We start from the raw sequence: 19,016 nt of genomic DNA on the forward strand, positions 1-19,016 counted from the left end.
GTTTGAATGAAACAACACCTTTGTCAATAGTGAAATCAGAAATAATTTTAAAACCAAGTTGAAAGATCTACCTCTACACAACTTAAATCATCAAACTTTGCTTTTGCAAGTGGCCATGAGTAAGAAGAAAAAATTGAAGGATCTTTGCACAACCTCAAACTTACTAGCTTCAATTTAAACAAAACATTTGTAATGATAATGAAAATAGTTATGAGATATTCAAAGAAGAGTGGGTTAAGTAGAGAATACTAGAAGAAATCGAAGAAGAAGATGTAGATCATTATACATTTGATGCCCATGATATTATTGGTGAGCTGATCTATTTCAATCTTGGAGGAGGGTTGTAGAAGAACATGACTTTAACATTAATATTTTAACTCCATATCCAAATGAAATGAAATTTGCTATTGTTCATATGACAATATGAAATATAAAGATTTATTGTGATATTTGACACTTGAGTCCATGTTTTGTAGGTATTTAAAGATATCTTTAAATATTAATGTTAAAATATTTGGCAGTGATATATGTCGGATTACAAAGTCTATAAACGAGCACCAATACAGTATGTTTAGAGAGAATCGAGGTCCTCCATCTTGCACTAGCAAGTCTATAGCTGAAGAAATCAAAGAATAAGTTCTTACAAATAAATATGATGCTTTGAAGGTATTTATTACGAACATACAAGAAAGATTTGGATTGGTAGTTTCATATAAAAACACATATTGAATGAAGTCGTGAAGACTTTGATGGATTTTATGATAAGTTAATATATTTCTTAAGAGACTTGAAAGTTCACAAATATGAAATGATCGTTTCTTTAATGAGCATAGAGGAAGGACTTTTTCGGTAGGTTTTTTTGGATATTTGATGCATATTTGCATAATTTTTTCAGTACATTCGTCCAATTGTCGATATAAATGCCACACGTTTATTTAAAAAAATATTTTGGTATATTGATGATGACAGCTATTGTTGATGGATCTTGTTACCGAGATAGGCCGGGGCCTCGCGACGGGGTGTTGATCAGCGTTTCTCGGTTCGGACGTCGTTTGTGTTGAGCAGCGTCTCTCCGTCTCCAGGCTAATTGGCAGCTCGCCTTCGTTCACCGGATGATAATTCCCAGGTTGAGACACTCATGACTCGGTTGTGACGTGGCATCGGTTGTGACGTGTCTTGGACCCAAGATATACCTTATCAGATCTAATAAGTTATTTCTTATAATATTTGGAGCACCGGAGATTGAGGGGAGAGTGTCATTCGAATAGTTTCTTTTTAAGCTCGAAAAATATTATGATTTTTTTAAGTATCGTTAGCGATAGAAATCCAAAAATTCTTACGAAAGAAATATTTTGAGATGTACATCACAATTACTCTACGGTCTATCTTTTCAAGAATTTAGTAAGTGATGTATATCATCATTTAATACTATATATTTTTTTTATTATTATCAAGGTGATACTTTAATGATACTACAAATATTTTATTGATACTATAAAAAATTATATAGTGATTCAACTAGGTTACAAAATACTATACGATGATACAACAATGAAGTATTGATCATCGACATGGCACAAAGCTTAATACTCAACTAATGGCCATGGCGACAATGAACACCATCAACCCCATTGGTGATGACAATTATGACCCCCTTCCTCTCGACAATCGCTTCTTGATGAAACACAACAATCGCTTCTTGACAGGACTCGACGATGATGACACCATCATTGATGCTCGATGTTTTATTGGCAAGAACGACAACCTGATGGCTACAGCTCATGATGAATGAGGACGATGATGATTATATTAAATACTTAAAAGTTATATTGAAAAGGTTTGGTTCAATAAAATTAGTTATTAAGAGTATTTTGATCTTATTATGTAAATAGGGGTACTCCTAATATAAAAAAAAAAAAAAAACATGAGGCGTCATATGATGAAATCCTTAGGGTATTCCGTTGGCACCGCTTAAGAGTATAGCCATCCTTTCATTTTGTGGCCATTTGATTGTAATCGGACGGCTCATAATTTTCTCATCGCATATTAAATCCGGACATTCATGTCGATAAGAAACTTGAAACTAAATCTCGTGACGTCTTCTCGGCTATACAAACCGAGTCCTCGCTTCCCGAATACCCATTTCACCGCTGCGCCTTTCTAGGGTTTCGACCTCCTCCGGCTCTTCGCTTGCGTCGCTATTCGCCGTCATGCCTCGTCGAAGCTCTGGTGGTACGTGTTTGTCTTGAATGCCTTCTATCCGTTCTCTCTAGATCTCTCTAGGGCTCTGGATCATCGCCGGATGCCGTGTTGCTTTGCTTTTGGCCTCCCTCCTCATCGAATTCATGTCGATTTCCACTCGTTGGGCCATCAAATTACTTGCCTTCGTGTTATGATCTGATGACATGATATATATGACTTCGCTCGATTCTCTGTATGTTATTCCTTATTAGTAAGGCATCTTCTTTTTAACTCTTTGTATATGGTAATCTCTTTTCTATAGTGTTATCGTTGTCTTTCAGGTTTAGTCCATTTGCTGCCTTCTTTATTTCTTCAATAAAAATAGCATTGGTGTAGTTGATTTGGGAGTACTAGTAGCCACTGGCATATTTAAATTTTATTTACATACATAAATTATATTGGAGGTGCTTCAGTCTAGTAATTGGCATGATTTCCTTTTCATGCAGCCAAAGTGAGGTATTACGGGTAATTCATCCAATAAATAGTTGAACACTTGAAATTCTGGTACCAAGTATACATTATAAAAAGAATAATTTGGTACGAGGATAAATTGTTGAAAAATTCATAAAAGTGGATTGTGGAAAGTTTTGTGTATATAATTGGAAGTATTGATGATTACATGGAATCTTTAATTATCTTGGTTGTGGACCAACAAAAAAACCTATCTAATGATATAGGTGAAGCATCCGATAGCCAAAAAATTACATCAATTATGTGGACCAATAACTTGTTAGACCCCACATTTGATTCACCATGTATGAAAACAATCAGTTGTTCCACAGGTGCAACCATCATGGAATGCTGATTTTGTGAATGATTAACATTGATTATGGCAGATTGATGATTATTTACAGGAGACATAACTATCTAACATTGTTGGGGATATCTGGTTTGCGTTGGAAGTTTGTGGCATAATGGCATGAATCTGCTGATAAGAAATAGCAAATGATGTGTTAACTACTTTGATGTTTAAACAGGAGCCTAGGTTGCAAGTACTGTGTTTCTGTGGAGGCATGAACCTTGTGATGTTTCTTCACCATATTTCTAGCGTCAAAGGCTTATGTTCCTTGTATGATTACAGAAAGGTAGTGATCATACTGTGTCCAGGGGCTAAAGTAAAATGAGCAGTACAGCAGTGATTGAATGTTGTGGTGTATTCATTGTGTGATAAATTATATACTTGGGTACAGATGTTGGAGTACCTGTGCCTGTCCGTCAGTTGCCTGGTAACTTTTCATCGATTTCTTCCTATGGCTGTTAATGGACAAGACCATAATGGAATGTTTCATGATTTCAAATACTGGTTGGTACATACTTTTGTTTCATTGTTTCAAATACCAATTGGACCAGTATGTACTGATCGGCTTTAGATATATAACCAGATACCACAAATTGGTATACCACCTTCTGCATTGGTGCCATACATGTCCGACAAGTGTTGGAACTCGTGTGGGCCTGTTATTTAAAATCTTGGTTTGTGCATTGAAAATTTTTGGGTTAACAATTAGGTCAGGGACATTTGAAGATGATGATGTCTTTATAGCCAGGTAAAGGATATGCTGAAGTTAAAGCTAACAAAAGATGTGCACAGGAAACAAACAATACATATGAGATTTTCAAGATAACTAAGTAGAGGGAAGGATGGTGCCACTTAGAATTGTAAGGTCTCCTATTGAATTGGAATCAGGCGTAGCATTATTTAATAAATCTATGACCTAGAAGATGAGGCAGTCTTATATGTCTCAGGGTCTTCTACGCATGGTAATGACAAAAGAAAATAGAAAGAACTTGGAGGACTAGTATGAGTTTGCATTGAGGAAAAAGAATTTGTGTATTCTAGATTTTGTCTATGATGGGATCCTCTTGTGATAAGAAGGATTTACACTTGATGCAAGAATGATGTGGTAGCAAACCAAATGCACTTACCACTGTTCTTTCTTCATTGAGAAAATCACTACTTCTATCTGCTGCAACAAAATTCCATAACGATAGATGTGGGAGTGTGCGTGTGTGTGAAATAAAATAGAAGAGAGAGAATCACTACTGCTGTTAACTGCAATAATATTCCAGCAAGATATGTGGGGGATAGTGAAACAAGAGAGAAGAGAGAGAATCACTACTGTTTTCAACTGCAGTAATACTCCAGCAAGATGGATCTATGGGAGAGTGAAATAAGAGAGGAGAGAGAGATAGAGAGATAGATAGAAATGACAAATAGGAAGAGAAATATTAGGCTGATTGTAAAACATGTCATCTTACTTCATTTTTAAGTTCCACAAGTGTTTCTAAGGAATATATTTTATACCTATACAGTTATGTTCAAGATATTTCATTTATAACTCTAAACAACCAAGAAAAATATTTGTAAACATTCAAAACAATCAGTTGAATGAGAGGATTCATGTCATGACTTGATACTTATTGATTATCCTAAGATAATCTTTGACTCTTTCATAACCTATAAGACCTACTGTGGTTTAGAAATTTGTCAAATACATAAATTCATTTGTATGGCAGTAAAAATAAGAAAATTGCTGCTAAAATAATAGAATATAAAAGTAATCTGAGACTTGGAGTCTTGGACTCAAGTAAGATTTGTCCTAATCTATACAAATGCTAGACTAACTTATCTACCTCCGACAGCAGATACATCCAATAGTTCTTTTATTCTATGTTTGTCTTCATTAGTGTCCTTTGTTATTCTTGTGAGTAGACATCAATGTATATATGCTTTGACTTATGTGTCCATTTAGATAATTTTGGCATTTGATTTTTTGCAGCTGTTTCTATTTTGTTTTCTTTTTTTTGGTTTTTATTAAAACAAGTTCTTCTATTGCAATTGATTGGATTTCTAAGTTGTCACATTGGTTCTTAAATATAAATAGTTTCTTATCGTTTGAACACTTCATTACTTCCATATTGCTTCTGCATTTGATCTCTTGGATTCTGTGTTTGGTTTTCTTGTCTCAGGCTTCTTATAGGCTTGCTAATCTAATTGGTGATACGAATCTGGGTTTTTTTCTGGTGATTTTTAGGATGCAATATATTGGTTGTATGTATTGCTTAATTACATTATTTCCTTTATTATGCTACTGAATTGTCCATCATTTAATACTCAGATAATATGTAGGTCGTTCGGCCCCTCGTGCTGCTCGACGTCCTGCTCCTGTGAGGAACCCACCCCAACCTGGTAATACTTGAATTTAAGTTAGTATTGTTATTGAATAATTAAAATATGTGCAATGTGTTTTTACATCTGATGTTGTCTTATCTTATGTGGTTATTTGTTGAAGCTACATTATTTTTTTTTTTCATAGTATTAGAATCGAAGTTTTTCATGCAAACTTCTTGTGTGTGTTTTAGTATTTGGATAATTATTTTTAATTTAGATTTTGCTTTAACTGTTTTAATTTCATCTAATTTTCTATTTCTAGTATCAAGTGATATCAATCCCATTGATGGTGCCAAGAATCTCCACACAGATTTCACCCATTCACTGCATCTTGTTTTTGTGCATAAGTTATTGCAAGAACCTATTAGAAGACTGGCAAAAATTAAATAAATTGTACAATAGTCGATCAATTGATAATTGAAATGGAATGACAGCTTGAAAGAGAAGTTTGATTAGATTAATTATTTTAATTGTTTGAACCTTTATTATGCTTTCTGATATTTGTGAACTGTGATATGTGGCAGTCAGGACATTAGTTTAGTGGTGGCAATCAACTTAACAGTTTCTGATTTGTTTTGATGCAGCACGTCAAGCTCCGCCTCCAGCTCCTGTTCAGGGTGGTGGATCTATCCTGGGGGGAATTGGATCCACCATCGCTCAAGGTTATGATGTCATCTATCTGCTTTTCCATTTCACTATAATTCTGCATTCTAAATCTGTGGACAGATCTTGCTCATATGGGATGTTGTTTACCAGGTGTGGCATTTGGCACGGGGAGTGCCGTTGCTCATAGGGCAGTCGATGCTGTTATGGGGCCTCGCACCTTCCAGCATGAGACCATTGCATCCGAAGCTCCTACTGCGGCAGCACCTGCCAACCCAGTGAATTATGCTGGCACAGATGTATGCAGCATCCACTCGAAGGCTTTCCAGGATGTACGTGTTCTTCTGATCTTACCTTTTCTTTTCTCTCTCTCTCACCTGTTGATGAGTTACGAGTCTGCTGTGTCTGAAGTTACCGTTGTTGAATGTTTGAAACTAAAGCTTCTGTTTCCATTCTACAGTGCATCAACAACTATGGGAGTGACATCAGCAAGTGCCAGTTCTACTTGGACATGCTGAACGAGTGCCGCAGAGGATCTGGTGCCGCTTGATCTCTTATTATTTCAGACTTGATGATCCCTTGTTTCAAGTAACAATAATAAACCCTGGTGTCAAGAAATGACTTGCAACTTACTTTGTCTTACTTAGTATGGTCACTAATAATAAATCCACTACTTGTAAAAAAAAATCTCTCAATTGAACATATATCATGGATGTTTGAACTTCTGTTTTTCAATAATTGTTGCTTTTGTTTTTAAGTTCATTAAATTATTCTTTTAAGTTGCTTTTGTTTTTAACAATAATTGTTGTCCTTTACTACTAATTCTTTCACATTCATCAGCCTGGATAGATTGAGAAAGTAGGATGGTTTTAAGTTCATTAAATAGATCCTTCTAACTTGCTTTTGTTTTTCAACAATAATTGTTGTCCTTTACCACTAATTCTTTCACATTCAAGAACCTAAATAATCATTTAAATCATCTAATCTACAACTAGAGGACTAAAGATGGGATTACCCTAAATAAAATTAAAAGCTTTGAATTCATATCATTCATGAGGGTGAAGGTAGAGACAACATAAAAGACCGACCGTAACGAGGGTGAGGGTAGGTAGAGACAACGTATAAGATCGTAACGAGATAAAAGTCAAAGATAATTTTATTTTTTAGAGAATAAAAAAAATAAAAACTTTGAATTTGAAATTTGCCCTGTATATAACTCGTGCTGCTTTGAGACGTGACCTGCGACCTCTTGTTCTCGTTCTCGTGCTGTTTCATCTTTCCTCTCATCTTCCTGCCTGTAACGAACCTACACATAGCACTAGACCGGATCGGACCTGCACCAATCCGATCATACACTGATACAAGTCGAGTTACTGAAACTGAAACCGCAAACCTTGATTATGTTTTTTCTATAAATTATGTTATAGCAAACATTATAAACATCAAAAAGTAAGCACACTAAAATTAGACTAATTACAAATTACCCTATAGTTAAAACTCCTTAGTATCCTAATCTCTATATTTAAAAAAATTATATTAGACTCCATTAATCCAAACGTCATCGGTTTTACCGATAAAAATATGAAAATAAATAATAATAATAATTTTAACGTTCTAGTTATTAATGTCGATAAAAATATGAAAATAAATAATAATAATAATTTTAACGTTCTAGTTATTAATGTCGAATGACGTTAGTGATGACAAACGTCGATGCTATCGGAAGCTGTGGGTAGCTATTATGGATGAAAAGAATGGTGACAAGATGTGTGAACCACTTTGCGTCTACGTCGATACCGACGTAATTCTCGAGCGACCCTTACATCGCTATGTATCAACAACCCTTTTGCTACTTGGTAACTACATCGACATTAACATAGATGCAAAGTGATGAAAGGACTACTCAAGTGGTTGTTATGGATGAGGAGAGCGACGATAGGAGGTGAAGGCCACTTTGCATCGCGTCAATGTTAATGCAATTGCTGAATGACATCGCTCTATCGATGCAAATGCTGAGCAACGAAAGGGCAACTCGATAACTGCATCAGTATCGGCACAAATGTAGAGCGTCCATCAACTCTCGTCGTCGTTTTTCTCATCCACAATAATCACTCGTGACCCCTAGCAATATCGTCCTCCGCCACCACCATCGACATCGTTCACCACCACCAAATGTTAAATTTTTTTATTATTATTTATTTTTAATATTATGATAAATAAAACTAAATATTTTACTTTCATAACTATAACAATCGAGATGTTAAAAAAATCTACCTATAAAAGATAATCTATAATTAACTCATGAAATTATGTTATAACAAAGGGGTAAGATTGATTGAAATTACTCGCATATATAAGTTGTAATGAAACACAATCGTACCTACGGAAGCATCCACTAGCTATTGCAGACGATGACATGCATCCCCCTTCACAAGTCGTTTCTACATTATCCTGGCAAAGGATGCCTTGATAAGGAAAAGCTTGTGTGCAGTATTATCCTGTAGGCTCGGGCCGCGAATAAGAAAGCATGCTAATGTGAAAATGAAAGAGAAGCAAATTCCACCAATATTGTACAATGTTTTCCTACCAAATAACATTACTCTTATTTATCATTTGATATCCTGCAAACCAAGCATAAGCATGAGATCCGCAGGAGAGGCACGGTGCAGAGCAGAGCAGGAACAACGCGATCACGATTTATGCGACGTAGGCATTGCTAGTGAGATCCCCTGGCCAGGCGCATCCTTCCACTGTTGAGTCACCGTCTTGAGCTGTGTGTAAAACTGTACACCTGCCTTGCCTGCAAATAGGATCACACTTGGTCAAGGAACAAACAGTTTCTGAATTTTTATGCCAGAGGGTCCTTCTAAACTTGTCCTAATTAATGCATGCAAAGTCATACCATAGAAGTTGAGATCCCCAGCAAAAGAGGCCTTGGAGCCGGTGAATGAGAAGAACGGCAGAGGTACAGGAATTGGCACATTGATACCAACCTTAATGCACATTATAAAACATGTCAGGTAAAGGAAAAGGAGTCCTTCTACCAAACTATTTATATTTAGGACTTTTTACATAAGAAGACATGATGAAGAATATACAAGGATAAGATTTACCATATATGACCAGTGCAATGCTGCATTCTAGAATCTTTACGAGGACAATTACGTCACCTAATGACTAGTACTGCTAAAGTGTGCAAAGAAGGATTCATAAACTGGAAGCAAAAAAGGATAGGTGTGCAAATTGTGGAGCCTATTAGTATAGGTAGATATCTTGTTGCCTACAAGCCTAACATGAATGACTGCCCACACTCGCAAAAACAGAGCCATAATCTAGAGTTTGTATGGACTTATGTGCAACCAGCAGAAAAAGATCATAGTGAACATCATGGCAGCATGGCACGTGATATCCATGAATTTTTCAGTAGAATATAATATCCATGATCTATACCAATTATTATATACGAACTCTTCGCAAATTCATTAATTTCCTTTGTGATTTTGAATAAGGTTTAGGCAGATACAAAATCCATGTATTAAAATAGTACAACTTACCTGTCCAGCCTCAATCTCAGTCTGAAATTTTCTTGCAGCAACACCTGATGTTGTAAATATGGATGCCCCATTACCATATCTGAGATATCGAAGAACCATTCAGTTAAATCAGCAGTGGTTACCAAGTCTTGAAATGAAAAATAGAAGTAAGCTTTACTTGTTACTATTGACAATATGGATAGCCTCGTCAAGGCTGTCAGCCTGTCACCAAAAACAAAAAAACTGTCAGATCTAGAGAAGAAAAAGAACTTTAAAGTAATAAAATGAATTTTACCTTCATCAAGAGCAAAACTGGACCAAATATCTCCTCCTGTTAAATTTAATAAAACAATGAAATTAAACTTCGATATTGTTCATCAAAATGGAATAATTCCACCTGGTGTGATTTCACCAATGATACAGTTGTTTTTTGTATATGTACACTTGAAATAAAATGTATTGGCATATGTAACCATCGAAAACTGGATTATGCATTCCTCTTATTGCAAATATAAACATCCTAACATGCTCCTTTTCCATTTGAACGATGTTGGGTGGTATAAGTTACATAAGTCAATGATTAATCCAACAAATCACTTACTATGCTACCCCTTATAATATTGTTCTTTGCTAATGACCCTCTGGTTGCTTTTCATGTTCCCTCCTCCAGTCCACCAAAAACAAGTCATGGGATATAAAAGGAAATTAGATTTGTGAGCATGTCAAGCCTGTCTGCCGCCAAGCCCTTCACTCCTATTTCTTCACACTGACACCAGCTCCTTTTGTCTCTCATGATTTCCTTTACTTTCAACTGTCAGCATGTGATGGTACAACTGAGCTGCCACGGCTGCTCACCTTTCAGTAAGTTCACATCCTTAAACTAAAAAGTAGTTGATAAAACTTTTTTGCAAATGACTTTTGTTCTAATACACACAATGCCATTCAAGATAGCAAATGGAGGAGCTAATGAAGGTTTCTAACTATATAGTTATACATGCACAATTCAATTTTAGAGCAGCATATATGCAAATACATTGTGCATGTAGCCAAACCCATATAGTCGGGACCTTACAGCTAATACTTTAGAGGGCCATGCATGCGAAACCACATTATTCAAGTACTGCTTCAAACCAGATCAGACTTCGTAACAAAGAAAATTGTTCACATTTTTATGGTTGCACTGGAACAACTGGCAAAGAGGAAACAGGCAACAGTGAGGGCGAGAAATATGTACCTTGTAACATTCCATGTCACTTGTAGTATCAGCTAAAATAGTAGGACCAACGAAGTTGCCATTTTCAAGACCACGAACCTAACAGAACAGGATCGATGATAATTATTAGTTGACCATCGATTAGAATACAAACAAGAAACTCTCGACTTAATTATCACTTTCATAAGCAACCCCTTCAACACCATTTGGTAGATAACTACCTCAACAAAATAGTGACCTAAGCACTTTATTTGCAATATAAACAAGCAACTCTCAACTTAATTATCACTTTCATACAGACTAAGCAACCCCTTGGACACCATTTGGTAGATAATTGCCTCGGAAAAAAATAGTGATCTAACCACTTTATTTGCAGTATAATTTTACAGAAAGAGAGAGTTTATTGACCAAAAATGCAATAGAGCTCTTTCTCTAGTCCAGACAACAACAGCATTTAGCAACTAGGATCCCATTCCATGTATACTAGGCTTGTTACTTGTTCCAAAGAGACACACTTTTACTAAGTGGTAGGGTCACCTTAAGGTAAACCCAGTGCTCAAAACTTTCTTTGCAGCATTTCATGCAGGTATTTTTGTTGGGTTCTCATCTTATAGAATAAAAATCTGATAATCAACAATATGATGAAATATTGAAACTTAGCATGAAGTAGAACATGTCAGTTAAATGCGAAAGAAAAATAGTATTTCACGATGAAATGCTCAACATGTGAGACATGCATACCACAATGTCTCTGCCATCAAGTACAACCCTAGCACCACTTTCTACACCACTTTGGATTAATTTGCAAATCCGATCCTTCGCCTGCCACACAATGGGCAACAAATTTCAAAAGGGTTAGAGATTATTTATGAGAAAAGTAACAAAATGTCAATCATATGGAAGATCTAGAGCTTTATTGAAGGGAAAACTGAGGCAACAATAGTATGCAGTAGTCAATCAAAAGACTTGCTAAAACAGGGAAACCAAGGAAATATGATAATTAAACTAAGGATGCAGATACAAAATAAGACATGCCATTCAATTATTGAACCTGAAAATAAATGAGAGAACAACTAGCTGAAAGAAAAAAATGATGCACATTTTCAAGTTAAACAAAACCAAGAAACTTGTCTTTACAAAATAAAAAAAATATAAATTTTGCCATCAGTTAAAAGAGAATTGAATCTTCAATTTGAAGTTCACAAATTCTATATCATAAAGGGCTCAATGACTCTATATCCGGTCTTCAAAAAACAAAATATTCTCCCTAAGGTAAGATATTAAAGCTTTATCAGCATTCTGAGGTTAACAAGGCTATTCTATGTAATGACATATTTAATTGCCCATGTTGGAACAAAGTCAACAAGGTTATTCTATGTAATGACTGTTGTAACAATGTTGCAAAATTGAAATGTCAGTTCTATATTGTTCCATGCTAATGTGGATGTCCTAGCATAGCTGTCAACTAGATAAGCAAAATTATGGCTTCCATTATAAGAGAACACATTCAAGACTCCCCCAAGCAAACCACAACTTTTATGAAGGGTTCCATATCAAATCATCACCCATTAATGTTTTCATATCTCCATGTTGAAAAACATAAAAAAAAACCTACATATCCAATAAGTAAATATTGTTTGACTCAATGGGATCAGTTCATGGGCAAACTTAATATATGAGAATGCTTACACAACAATGTTTTAGCAGAATGTTGACATCTTTAGATAATAATACCTGTCTGCTAATCACTGGACCAAGGTCTGTCCCTGGCTCTGTTCCTGCATTTACCTTTAGCATTTTGGCACGTTTAATTAGTTCATCCTCCCTGGCGAATTTAAAAACTAATAAGAGGTTTATTTCAAAAAAAGAAAATCAAAAGAGGTCTACACAAACTATGAGCCACAAATTTAATGCCCCAAAATACTATTATTAAGTTTTTTTTTACACACAAGATGATTATGTAACTACCTAATCATATTCATTGAAATAAAATATACCATGATTTTGAGCCTCCAACAAACACAGCAGTGCTCAGTGCCATACACCTTTGACCAGCAGCACCAAATCCCGCAGCAACTAAGGCATTTAAAGTAGCATCTGGACTTGCATCAGGCATGATAATAGCATGGTTCTTTGCACCCATGTTTGACTGAAGAGAGTAAAGCATTAATGGTACATGCATTGTTTGTGCAAATATATGACAATCATCTAAATGGAAGAAACAGATGGAAAAAGAAAATGATCATTCAAGAATTTTTATCCGATAAAAAGACTAATATACCTGGACACGTTTCCCTTTAGCTGCTGCTCTAGCATAAATGTGCATTCCAGCCTATAAATAAGCAAGCAAAAAGAAAAGAAAAAGTTAAAGCCTAATGAAGGTCAAGTCATACATTCAATTAGACCTACTTGAGTTATACTTTCTGAAGTTCTTTATGAATCATCAACTATAGTTTCTAGAGTGTTTGTTAGCAATCATCTGTCAGGAAAAAGAAAACTATATGCCACTCCTAATAAGGGACTTATCCTACCAGGACTAAGCATCAAGAAGATAGATATGATATATACCTCAAGTCAAATATTTTTAAATACACGAGTATTTCACAACTAGGAATGGTAGGTGTTCTATAATAACAATCATATCACTAATCTAAATCTGAGAAGTCAACTCCACATGCAAATTGAGGAAACTACAAACTATACTACAAGTTCCTGAAACTTCATCTTGGTATGGTCACAAATTTTGCTATGAAACCAACATTATTCAACATAAGGTTGTTATTTGTATGATAGGCCTTGTTGCTCCAGCAATTCAGTTTTTAAAAGTTAGACTTGGGCATGGGCCATCTGAATACATTATTCTGATTGGTCCAGATTAGATGCCTTAATTTTGCAGGTGGCTTAATATGACTAAGTACAGCTAACACTGATTTGAGTGGGCTTGATCTTGTGAAACTAAGATCTGTCTAGTTAAAGACATTTCGATACCAGTATATCTCACATCTAATCTATCTGTGAAGGTATTGGCATTGAAATTTTCAACGTGATCTCCTAAAATTTAGTCCAAGAAAATTATGTCAGGCCAGTCCCCCAAGTACCGATCCAGGCATAGGTCTTGAATTCTCAGTGCTAAACCATGTCTGCTAGGCCAGTTCATTTACATATGATTCTCATGTCAGAATTTCTTTATTCTGGCAAACAACTTAATTCTTCAATTAACACATGAAGATCCAAAATCATCATCCAGCAAAACCTTACCAATTAAGACTTAGAAACATCAATATATTTTCAATAATCAAAAAAGGATTTCATCCTAATAGCTAAAAAATGCAGCATTTAGGTAATAATTGCTCACCCCTTTAAGCATAAATAATTAAAATATGTTCTTAAAGGATTGCTCACAAAAGAATGTTCTTAAAGGATTCACTAGGTGGACCACAATATTAAAATAAAAAAGAAATGCATGGACAAAATAAGAAATAAACTGTGCGACAAATTATATTATGTAACAATTTGCTTTAAGTGCATCGAGATGTCATCAAGTGCTAGAACTTAAAAGAGTATGGTAATGTTAAATGTCCAGCACAAAAAAAATGTGATTAAGCAGTAGGGCAAACGACGATCAGAGGTATCACTTACTGTGTTTGAACCAACAAATGATATGGCCTTTATGTCCTCATCATCACAAATATTGTTAACAATATTCTGTCAAATAACATATGTCAGAATTTTTTTAATTAAAGACATGAAATACCAAGAATTAAATTTGAAAAAAAATTCAGAAGCTTCAAGAAAGAAAACCCAATGAGAACCCCACCAGCGTTCGTCATATGTTCTTCTTTCACAGGTCACTTTAGTATTACACATAAGAGACATTATAAACATGCCATTTGACACTTTCAAATCCAATATTTGTTGTATAGCTTGCCACTTAAATATGAAGGTCTAAATAACTAAAAATCTCGAGTGTAGGAAAATCCTATTGTGCAACAGACCCTCAGATATGTGTTTCACACTTAACATTTTGCCATGTAGTATATCTACCCTCCAATGTACCACAAGTATCTGAAGCACTGCATCAACCCTTATGTGATTCACATATTTAGTTAGGAATCACTTAGCAACTGCAAGATATGCAAACATCCAGAATAAGACTTACATTGGTGCCGTGAACAATATTTAAGACTCCATCTGGCAACCCAGCCTCCTTTGCTAGTTCCGCAAGCATCATTGAAGCTCCTGAAAGAATACTGAGAGATGTTAACTCTTCCATTTCTGATTTTAATAGTTGGTTCTTTTTCTTCTCCAGTATTATAAAAAATAATAACTTATCTTTAAGTTCAATATACAGTTCATGGAAGCTTATCTATTACCCACAGTTCATCTTATTAAAAACTAAACCAACTGATTTCCAAAACCACTATAAAATTATACTAATAGAAGCTCAACAGTCAAACTTAAGTATGATTACTATAATGGATTAGTTCATGATAGCTTCATTTTGCTCATCTGCACCAAAATCATGTAATACATTCATAAAAAGTAACATCAGGATTTGAGTTATAATACTCTGTTTTTGATCTTCATCACTCTACAATATGGCATTTAGCTCGGTTAAGATGTGTATTTACTGATAGCTATTTGGTTTCTGATCAAGTTGCACAGCATTTATAGAAGAGATATCTGGCCTCTGATTGAATAGCACCTACTCAAGAGATGCCCTTCACTATATAAATATAAGAGAGTTAATTTGTGTAATGGACAGTCCAACACAACTGTCGACATAAAATTGACAGTCTTATTATGGGTAAGCCCCACATCCCTTTTCTGTAGTATCCTATGAAGTCTTGCTAAACTTCCACATGCCAAGTACTATAATAGCTGATAGAGAAGATTATTACAGCTATTACTGTACAGCCAGGATAAAGGATCTTGATAGTGCATGGTTAATATTCCTTCAATGAGATAAAACATGGACAAAATAATCATACAGAGCCAACCTCTCATTCTGAATATTTGAAACACTGACCTATAAAGTTTCTTACATGATTATCATTTCATTTGATATAACAGGTAGACATTAGGAACAAGCATCAACATGAATTTTGGTAATATTTGTAAGTTCTTTTTTTTTTCATTTTTCCAATTCTGATATCAAAATACTAAAATAGTTATTCCAACTGACAAATATGTTTCACCTGGATCTTTCTCTGATGGCTTTAAAACATAAGTATTTCCGCAAGTAACTGCCACTGGGAACATCTGTGTTGAATAGATATAAAAAGATAAATGATGGTAAAGGCATACAACTGAATGAGATCTCTAAAATGCAAAGTCCAGGTGTGTAAACAATTAAGGTAGATCTTATAATATTATCCAAGAAAGGCATGTTCACATACCCATAGGGGAATCATTGCAGGAAAGTTGAATGGGCATATCCCAGCACACACACCAAGAGGTTCTCTAATACTATATGTGTCGATACCATTTGAAACATTGGATGCATATTCACCCATCTGTAATGTTGCCATTCCACAAGCATGCTCGACCACCTCTGGTAAAATGAAACCACAAAATTAATGAACTTAAATTTCCATCCAAAAAATTAGACTGGTCACACTCGGATCTCAGTTATAAAATACAATTCAAGGAATCATAAGGGGTGCATGACCATGGCCTCCCAAGGCATCCAAGAGAGTGTGAAATTTGTAAAAACAATAAAGATTATAATCTAAACTGACCTAAACCACGAAAAACATCACCCTGAGCATCCTTCAGTGTCTTCCCCTGTTCAGTTGTAATATTCAAGGCAAGCTTATCCTGAAACAAGTACATAAAATCCAATATTAAAACATTCAATCCCAATAAAAGTTCAAGCTCCAGCTGGATTACCATGTCCCTTCGGATAAGCTCTTGAAGTTTGAACATAATCCGCTGCCGTGTTGTCAAAGGTACATTTCTCCATTGTGGAAATGCACTTTTTGCGGCACCTACTGCTGCTTTGAACTCTTCATTAGTAGTTAAAGGAACCCTCGAGACCACCTCTTGTGTTGCCTATCACGCCCACAAATAAAAGATTCACATCTTCCATGAAAAATTGTATCAGAAAGAACTTTGGTCAGAGTTTTAGCTTTGCACTTATTAAGTCCTTCAGTTACAACAGCACACATGTACACACATGTATACATTCTGTAAATTCAGACTTAAATGGAGTTAGAATTAAAGATCCACACCCTCCCAAGTTAACAGGTTATGTCTGAACTGGATTAAATCCTTAGGCATGATCTCAGCAATAATTATGGTTGTGTTTTAGCTAAAATGAACTGTTGTTTTTTAGCTAAATGTCTCAAACAAACTGTAAGTTCATTTTCATATACTTTGTTTTAAGAATGGAAAGAAGTGATAGATAGCAAAATTAGTAGCAAGAGTACCATAACTCTGACATTGTAGAATGAAGTAGAATCACACCTAGATCAAATTACAAGAAACAAGTCCAATTTAAGTTGTATTTCTCATCATCCAAGCCACTCTACACAAGTGAAATAATCAAACAGGCAACCAAATCTTTGAATGGGTAGATACTAATAATGCTTGAAGCAATCTTTATATCTACGAATCCTGAAATTTCAGATCGTTCATTAACATGCATCCGCGTGTTCTTTGGGTACAAGCAGACCATTAAATTTATCAAGCCTATCAGTCGCAATGACAAATTAAATATTTAAAACTCAAAATTCAGCATAATCATATAGAAATAGGGATCTAATGATCCAATTGACAACGAAATGTGTAAACTGGAACGATGATTAACTGATCCAAGACAAACATGAACCGTACTCGACAAACTTACAGGGTTTATAACATCGATCCAATCCTCCGACTGTGACTCAACGAACTCTCCCCCGATGAGATTCCGAACCCTCGGCTGCAATTCCTCATCAAGTTAATCCTTCTATCCAGAAGGGCACGATGTTTCGCGGAAAGGATCAAGAGCAAAACGCATCAATCGGAAAAAAGATCCGAACGCTTACGGGATGGGTTCCGTGGATCGACGACGCTTCCGCAGCGGTGGATAGGCGAAGGACCCGAAGGGCGGTGGCGGGACACCGCCATGCCCGAAAGCCGGCAACTGCAGAGGAAGAGAGAAGGTGTGAGAAAGAGTTTGAGAAACGAAATTTCGGGGATTAACGGCGGACGATTAGGGTTTTAAGGAGCGGAGAGGGGAGGGGAAGGCGGTCACCTCGGTGAAGCGAAGAGCGCAGCATGCTTGGGCAGGCGGCGGAGGGAGATGGAATGAGTATAGTTTGGACTCCACATCATTCGTTCATATACATATATATATATACACGCATATACGCAGGCTGACATACAGCATCCTTACTTAAAAATGTGACCCGCATCGGGTACCTTTCCTGTGATTGTAACATGGGTCCCACGATTACATTGTTGCTTCCAGTCACGAGTCAGGTACTGCGCATGGGTATCACGCGAAATGGTCCACGGGATGAGCTTATCGGACAGGTGCGGAGCATTCGTATAGATGTACTTCCTTTTTTAACCAGCGGTTCATTCCTCACGCGCCAGAGATTGCCCGTTTGTGAATGGGCAAAGAATTGGGCCCACATGGGGTCCATATCTTGCTCCAGTGGAGGCAGGTAAGATCTATCGCCTAAGACAGAAGCGGGCGGAAGGTGTTCGTGTTTGATCCGCGGTACATGGTGCTTGCGGGACCCACCTGGCACGGATAAATATTGGCTGACACGTGAACCGGTCAGCGTCAAGTGGCATTAGAATCCAGAAACAAGTCACTAACTCCATCCGTTGTACTTGTTGAGTCACCCGTGACGCCATCATAATGATTTCACTGGTCTCCGTATGTAAAATCACCCATGACGCAGAAGTATATATATATATATATATATATATAATAATGATATCAATGTAGAATATAAAACATATGAAGTTTATATTGCCTGAGAAATACCAAGTTTGAAATACTCCAAATGCACAGTGTTCTATGTCTCAATTAGTTAAACAAAGTAGGAATCACCATCAGAAAAAGAGACCGAAAAACCAAACCACGTGATGAATCATTTGTTGGTTCTATAAGCACTAGACATCATATAAATTCACGTCAATCAACATTAAGGATTGATGTTTATGGTGCTGCCTCCCTCTATAGCAATCGTGTCTGCGTTCTTAACACCGATCTCAAGCTTCTCCCAGATGAAGCTGACGCTGCCGCTGCCTTCAA

General features: G+C 36.0%; 2 protein-coding genes across 3 annotated transcripts; one reads left to right on the plus strand and one right to left on the minus strand.

Annotated features, from left to right (window-relative positions):
• The first annotated feature begins 2,046 nt into the window (after positions 1 to 2,046).
• On the plus strand, positions 2,047 to 6,773 carry LOC103982999 (uncharacterized protein C6C3.02c). Of its 2 annotated transcripts, XM_065105882.1 has the most exons (6): positions 2,047 to 2,232; positions 5,212 to 5,293; positions 5,372 to 5,431; positions 5,998 to 6,075; positions 6,170 to 6,348; positions 6,477 to 6,773. In XM_065105882.1, the coding sequence occupies exons 2-6, from the start codon at positions 5,278 to 5,280 to the stop codon at positions 6,564 to 6,566; spliced, it is 423 nt and encodes a 140-aa protein (XP_064961954.1). In that variant the 5' UTR covers positions 2,047 to 2,232; positions 5,212 to 5,277; the 3' UTR covers positions 6,567 to 6,773. The 2 variants fall into 2 exon arrangements, with proteins under 2 accessions (XP_064961954.1, XP_009398394.2); XM_009400119.3 differs by lacking the exon at positions 5,212 to 5,293 and having other exon boundaries at positions 2,076 to 2,232.
• Positions 6,774 to 8,534: 1,761 nt separating this feature from the next.
• Positions 8,535 to 18,074, minus strand: LOC135610878 (methylmalonate-semialdehyde dehydrogenase [acylating], mitochondrial-like). Its single transcript, XM_065105883.1, has 19 exons — positions 18,003 to 18,074; positions 17,794 to 17,891; positions 17,613 to 17,687; positions 16,655 to 16,816; positions 16,504 to 16,582; positions 16,162 to 16,316; positions 15,961 to 16,024; positions 14,922 to 15,001; positions 14,402 to 14,467; positions 13,044 to 13,094; positions 12,760 to 12,911; positions 12,497 to 12,587; positions 11,504 to 11,584; positions 10,784 to 10,861; positions 9,845 to 9,880; positions 9,728 to 9,771; positions 9,571 to 9,649; positions 8,919 to 9,009; positions 8,535 to 8,816 (listed from the first exon to the last, which is right to left on the minus strand). The coding sequence occupies exons 1-19, from the start codon at positions 18,025 to 18,027 to the stop codon at positions 8,707 to 8,709; spliced, it is 1,617 nt and encodes a 538-aa protein (XP_064961955.1). The 5' UTR covers positions 18,028 to 18,074; the 3' UTR covers positions 8,535 to 8,706.
• Positions 18,075 to 19,016: the final 942 nt, after the last annotated feature.

Source organism: Musa acuminata, chromosome BXJ2-4, assembly GCF_036884655.1.
Source record: "Musa acuminata AAA Group cultivar baxijiao chromosome BXJ2-4, Cavendish_Baxijiao_AAA, whole genome shotgun sequence".
NCBI classification, from domain to species: Eukaryota; Viridiplantae; Streptophyta; class Magnoliopsida; order Zingiberales; family Musaceae; genus Musa; species Musa acuminata.

Coding starts and splice junctions, on each gene's coding strand:
- LOC135610878 (XM_065105883.1), bottom strand. CDS start 18,027: ATGCTGCGCTCTTCGCTTCACCGAG. Junction 17,892..18,002: donor GCGCTCTTCGCTTCACCGAG/GTGACCGCCTTC, acceptor CTTCCTCTGCAG/TTGCCGGCTTTCGGGCATGG. Junction 14,468..14,921: donor ATATTGTTCACGGCACCAAT/GTAAGTCTTATT, acceptor GTTATTTGACAG/AATATTGTTAACAATATTTG.
- LOC103982999 (XM_009400119.3), top strand. CDS start 2,211: ATGCCTCGTCGAAGCTCTGGTG. Junction 2,233..5,371: donor GCCTCGTCGAAGCTCTGGTG/GTACGTGTTTGT, acceptor GATAATATGTAG/GTCGTTCGGCCCCTCGTGCT. Junction 5,432..5,997: donor GAGGAACCCACCCCAACCTG/GTAATACTTGAA, acceptor GTTTTGATGCAG/CACGTCAAGCTCCGCCTCCA.